Source organism: Amblyomma mixtum, chromosome 5 (genome assembly GCF_055824585.1).
Source record: "Amblyomma mixtum isolate Tamu chromosome 5, ASM5582458v1, whole genome shotgun sequence".
Lineage (NCBI taxonomy): Eukaryota > Metazoa > Arthropoda > Arachnida > Ixodida > Ixodidae > Amblyomma > Amblyomma mixtum.
In genome coordinates, this window is record NC_143016.1 from 1,455,445 (window position 1) to 1,461,695 (window position 6,251).

General features: G+C 51.0%; 1 protein-coding gene across 1 annotated transcript; it reads left to right on the forward strand.

Annotated features, from left to right (window-relative positions):
• The first annotated feature begins 1,356 nt into the window (after nucleotides 1–1,356).
• Nucleotides 1,357–2,858, forward strand: LOC149341098 (E3 ubiquitin-protein ligase MARCHF2-like). The gene has a single exon (XM_089541927.1). The coding sequence runs from the start codon at nucleotides 1,569–1,571 to the stop codon at nucleotides 2,799–2,801; it is 1,233 nt and encodes a 410-aa protein (XP_089398053.1). The 5' UTR covers nucleotides 1,357–1,568; the 3' UTR covers nucleotides 2,802–2,858.
• Nucleotides 2,859–6,251: the final 3,393 nt, after the last annotated feature.

The window sequence follows — 6,251 nt, forward strand, 5'->3', positions numbered from 1 at the left end:
GACTTCTAAAGGAGCCGTAAGCATGGAATGCATCGTAGAAAAAGCGTAGTGCATTCTAGGGCGGCTCATATAGATGGTGTATAGGCACACTCGAGATGGCGTCAGCTCGCGCTACAGATCGCGCTCGCAAACTGTTTCTCTTCCCTGCCCCGCGAGAGGCAGCAGCGATGGCCTGGTGGTCTAAGGCAGCGGTAAGCGAAGCTCATTGCTCTCTGCTGGATATCATTCGTGCGGATAGTTTCGGAATATTTCGGATAAGCCCGCTCTCGTGTTCGGCCTCAGGTTCGGACGATGATCCCCTGAATTTGCCGGGAATGGGAGCTGAAATCATCTCGTGCTTAAAATTGGCAGCAGCGAATGCCTTCCAGCCTTCAGAACTTTGGGTCCGACTCTGTTGCCATAACTATACAAGAGATCAGTGAGTGTTAGCCAAGCTCATAAAACACGTAATTAAAGTACACCAACGCCAATTCCCACGGGACCGAGAACCGGGCCATAGAGTGTCTCATCCCCCTACTGTTGTGCAAGCGAGTTACTTTCTTCCTTCTAATTTGCGAGTGTGTACGGCCGAATTAAGAACGACGTGAACACTCCTTCTCATCACGCGCTCCAAAGTAAGGGGCCCTGAGAGCCCTTGTTCCTGCCGCACCAGACCCTCCTCGGTCTGTGATCATCAGAGCACACGCTGTGAAAGTGGGAAAGCGTTTAGACCAATATATTCCTTTGCTGAGGCATCGAAGAGACAAACTAGGGACACGGGCACACATGCACACATACATGCAAAGTATCCCTTCTCAAGCTGCAATGAAAGCATTGCCTTCACCGAATACAGCTGCGCATTTTCTGACTGCATCTCCTTTCCCTTAACACTTGTACTGGATGCCAATAGTGCTCGTGCACTCACACTCCTGAGATCAGGGCAGATACCATACGTCAACAGTCTTGAAGGCGAATTCATTATACACGGTGGGAATGGTGATGTCCGTCATTGAAATGCGCGTCGGTGGAAATAAATGAAAATCATGCTGTTACTTTCCGCGATTTTGCGCCAGAGTAGCATCCATCGTGCCTGTCTTGATAAGACGTGTGAACAGACTAGATGGCGCTGAACGAAAAAAAAAAAACATTCACAGAACTTTGCACGTGGCGCAAGAGCGTCAGCCAGCATCAAACTAGCGATTAGCTGGGTCTTTTCAGTCAGCATCGCTTAGGCCAGCGGGAACCTTACTTCATCTGCAACGGTATCAGCCTGCAGCACCATCTGTCGCACGGTGTGCGTACATAGATCGCGCTATAAAAGTGATTTGTCACTGACAGCGTTAGTCACACATCACGAGTTTAGTAAGCTGTTTTCTCACGCCGTTGTGCTGCGGACCGAGGCGAAACATTTCAGTTCAGTTCAAGCTAATATTGTCGCCCAGCTATGACACCGACTTACCGTTGGCTCTGTGCGCCTGCTTCGGCAAGTGCCATTCAAAGCGAAGCGGTTTTCTTGGCCCTGTGATCTGTATCGGTAACGTCGTGCACGTACGCGAGTGTTCTTTTTACGGGAAGAGGCAGACAGTGTAATGCCTAGCGACGGTTACAAGACACTGACAGAGGATACGCCTACGGAAGCGCGTGTAATTCCGCAGCCCTCTGGTATATTGGGTCACCGCCCCCGTCTACGGGAGGTCAACGTCCGGATACCGCGGATCCGCGCGCTTCGAAGACGAAGCCTCCGCGAGAACGATGGCAAGACTCCAATGCTCGACGAGGAACAGAGCTGCGGCTTTTCTTCTTCGTCGTCGCCTTCACAGTCTCCAAACTGCCGCAGAACCTGCCACAACCCGTGCTCGGACATCGAACCCTCCCCATCGTGCACGCCAAAGGGCTACCTCGTGTTCCTCGACTCGAGCCCGGAACGCGAAGAGAAGTGCGAGAAGACGGTCATTGTGCCGCCGCAGGACGTTCTGCTCCCTCCGTTAGGTCCAGAGGCAACGGTATCGGTGAGCGACTTCGAGCCCGACCTGGCGTGGACTGGTAGCCCACCGCAGACTCCGACCGGTTACCTGAACGTGACAGCAAGCAGCGGGCCCATCTGCCGCATATGCCACGAGGGAGACCAGCAACAGTCGCTCGTGTCGCTATGCAAGTGCTCGGGCACCATGGGCCTGCTGCACGTCTCCTGTCTGGAGCGCTGGCTGAACGCCCAGAACGTGGACCACTGCGAGCTATGCCACCACCGCTTCCCGACTACGGCCCAGTCCAGCACAGTGCGCCGGTTCTTCCACTGGATTCTGCACTCCGAAGCGCGGGTTCAGAGGGCGGTGCTGGGTGACCTGTTCTGCTTCGCGCTGCTCACACCGGTAGCCGTACTCAGCTGCTTCCTGTGCGTGAACAGTGCGGCGAGGCAAGCGCTGCAGGGACACATCTGGGAGGCGGCCAGCCTGGTCACCCTAGCCGGCCTCCTGCTCACGGCTTACATTGCCTGGTCGTTCCTCACTGTTCGCTTCCACTGCCGGTCCTTCGAGTCATGGAGGTCCAGGAACCCAATGCGCAGGATCATTGCGCCTTTCGCTAGAGGTGGTGAAGCAGGGACGGACTCTCAGGATGCGGACCCGCGAGAGTTGATGGACGTGGTCATTGGAAGCGTCGGCGAAGAGAGCCAGCCATCATCGCCGCAGCGTCAAGGCGGTGACGGGAACAACCGAAGAGCGCCCTTAGGACCGTCACCGACTATGTCGCCGGAAGACCTGGCATCCGAAATTCAGCAGCCGCTTTACTCGCTCGGGCCATTCGCGAGCTTCGTGTTTTGGTAGTTAGACTTACAGTTCCGCCCAGCTTTAAGTTTTAACCTTTTAACACAATGGTGAAGTGTCCCCCTTTGTTGTCGCTAATTTAAATGTTTATGAGGCATAATGATACGCACTCTGGCGCTTTCACCTGTTTTAACTGTTTTACACGCTTCCTTCTTGTAAATAAAAAAAACTGCTTGTGCGTTTTAAAAATGTCGGATGAATCGCCTGATTTCCTAATTTCCCAACAAAGATTTAAAGGGACGAAAAGGCCTAATAGAATTCAGCACAAGTCGGAACGATTCCCTAAAGGCACGCCAACAAATTCGTGCCAACTTTAACGAGAACGAGCATTCGCCTAAGCCGAATTTCCATTGCCATCACTCAGCGCGAGACCCTGCTCGGACTGCCTTATCTGACTCCCTAGCATGATCGCTACTCCCGTTCACACAGGTTGCTTCGTATAAACCACATCTACGATTTGTGGAGGTCCTGGGTAAGGTAAAATCATCATCCAGACTCTGAACTCCGTATCCGCACGCTACCGACAACCGCGTTTCCCGAAGACGTCAACCCGCCAGTCCGTGCAGGTGGGCCTGGCTATCTTTTGTGCCGGCTCCCTCCGCCAGCCCGACCCCGCCCACCACAGCGGAACTGGCGACCAAAACATTGAAGACTGGCCCACGTTTGGATGCCTGCTTCATGATTCAGATGCCACAAGTCGGTTCCCATTTACGCTGCCACCTGCACAAATTGCAGAAGTGAGTTTAATTGGAGAGGCTGAGGGGAACGGGCGCAGCGATGGAGAAGTCCGAGATTAGTCAGTCCGAGAAAGGTCTCGAGCTGAGCTATGACAATGTGGCTAAGGCGAATGCTCATCTTTTTCGTTACATAAGAAATTCTATACTGTATCGTAAGGCCTTTTCTCTATCGTTTTGGATGGACAGTCCACGATTATTCTTCATAGTAGCAGGGTAAGATAGCAAGATACGTTGAAAATATACTGTTGTTGAGTCTTCACCCTGCCAGAAATGTATCCGGCTGTAGCCGGTGCGGGACGTAGGACACCCACCCATGACGCGAAGCGCGTGTCAATTCCGTGGTGACGTGACATATTGTATTATTTGTTGGCTGCGAACAAAAAAAAAAGTTTCCTGCTGAACATTTCCCTCATGAGAGATGCAGTGAAAGTGCTTTTCTTTTCACTTGTTGGCAGTGCGGCGAAGGTGAATTTCGCCTTGATGTTTCGCGACAGGGACATTACGAACTCTTCATAACTTTGCGGCAGCGCAGATTATCTTTATACACTTAGCTGTACCGGTAGCATCTCTGAGCGTCCGGTCGGTTGCTTTAGCCGCAGAAGCATGCATCAAGCCTATACGTCACTGTCTGAGCTGCCTTCGAGGTTCGGATGCGAAACTCAAGAACGAGGCTGCAAGTGCTTCTCAAAGGAAGCCCACCAGCCAATGGTGTCGATTGATTGCCGTGACGTCAAAACAGCTTGACATCGCATTAACCACAGATTAAGCGGATTATTTTCGGCGTCATGACAATTTGTGGACGTCGTTGGCTGGAAGACATCCTTCGAATGGCATTTTCCGCTTCGTTCTTGAGTTGTATCCGACTATAGTGAAGACTTCGGGGCTGTATTATGATTGGCGCAGGAAACATTACTCTTGTCTACTCTATACCACTCAGGGAACCGAAAATTTGCGATACAGTCGCATGCGAAAGAGATGGAAGAAACAAGAGCAGGAGCGGTGTAACTTCGACTAAATTTATTTTTGCAAAGCATGCATATGTATGCAACACGACACAACGACGTGCTCGAACAGGCGTTTCCTTCCTGCGCACTGCGTCTCGTTCACGCCGATTTCCGCTACTGTGTAAACTGCTCAGACGGCGCTCCTTTTCCGCGCTCGTGCATGCACAGATAAGGGAGAGCGCGTCCGTCCTGAATTGCGACCGTGCTGTTGCCCGGTGACGCCCGGCGCGGCCACTGCACATCGCAAGAGCAGCCCAGTTTCTTCGGTGCGGAATCCCGGAAGAACAGATGGCGGTGCCAGCGAAAGAAAGAAAAAAGAAAACAAAAACTGTCAGGGTTTAAGCTTATTTCAGCCTATTATAGTGCGAAAGCATTGCCAAATCGCGAAGGTCAAACTTCGGCAATGGACAGGGCCAAATTTGGAGCTGACCATCGTGTTTGGCGCGGTCAAAATCGAGGGCAGCTGGGCCAAACTTGGAGGTAACTTTGTGTTATGCTTTTTTTTTAGCTTTTAGCTTTACATGACGTTGCTGTTGCTAGGCAACGGCGCATGGGCGGCACACGTGACAAGATTCTTGGCTGGTAGTGGTGGTGAGCGTATTAGTGCTTTCGTACTAAAAATAAACACAGAAGGAAAGCGACAGTGGTGTACTGTTATCGAACACTGAACATGAAGTCAAGGGTTCGGTGCAGGCAGGCAGCAGCAGCTACTTCGCTGCAGGCGTGCAGCGAAAAAGAACGCGTGAACTATATTTAACTGCCCGGTAAAGAGCTAAAAGAAGTGTTAGGTTTTTATGCGTCAAAACACTTTGAGCTTTGAGGAAAGATGTAGTGGAGAGTACTCATCAATTTAGACCACGTGTGTTTCTTTACCGTCAACAGGCGTCGCACTGACATTGGCGATTTTTTTTTTATTTCCCCTCCATCGAAATATAGCTGCCACGGCCGCGATCAAAGGCGAGCGACTTTGTGCTCATCAGTCGGAAACCATAAACCCGTGAGCCACAGCGGTCCTTCATTATAAGCTAAAGTGTCCTTCAATGCATTATTTGCCTTCTTATTTGCGAAGCAGCAGCAAATGCCTTCTGTGCAGTGGCACCATGCAGTGCAACCATTTCCACATTATTTCATTTCATTTATATTTTGCAGCTTTCAAGATGGCGTTGTACACGGAACAGCTGTGGAAATTGCGCAGCTTCAGGCGCTAGGAACTGTCTACGCGCGAGGTTTTCAACTGCTGAGGCGAGTTTACAGCGTTTCCTCGTTCGCACCAACCGAGTTGTGGGGCCATGGTTGTTCATTTTAACTGAGACGCAGTGCCATTGCCCACATACATATTTTGGCGGTAGTGCCATCCTTGTTCGTAATAAGCGGGCGTTCATTACAACTGCGGTCGTTATAAGTGGGCGCGACTATACGAGTTTTGTCTGTCACTCGAAAAAAAATAAGAAAACTTGCTCTTTTGAATATGAAATTCGGGTTTGGAGGAGAGGAAACTTCTCATTGTTCACCGTCTTATGTACAGTTATGTACAGTGCGAAAATGAAGCAACGATCTTTCTAGCCCTCTTCAGGGCACTGCGATGCCTTGATGGCACCGAAGCTCGATTTACTCGTTCCCGACGGAAGAAAATGAATCTCTATACAACTTATCTTGCTCCCTGGCCTTTCTTTCCCACGCTATCGTGCCTGCAGCAGCGAAACTAAAGT

What these genes read in the sequence shown, in the direction of transcription:
- LOC149341098 (XM_089541927.1), top strand. Translation starts at nt 1,569, where the DNA reads ATGCCTAGCGACGGTTACAAGACACTGACAGAGGATACGCCTACGGAA.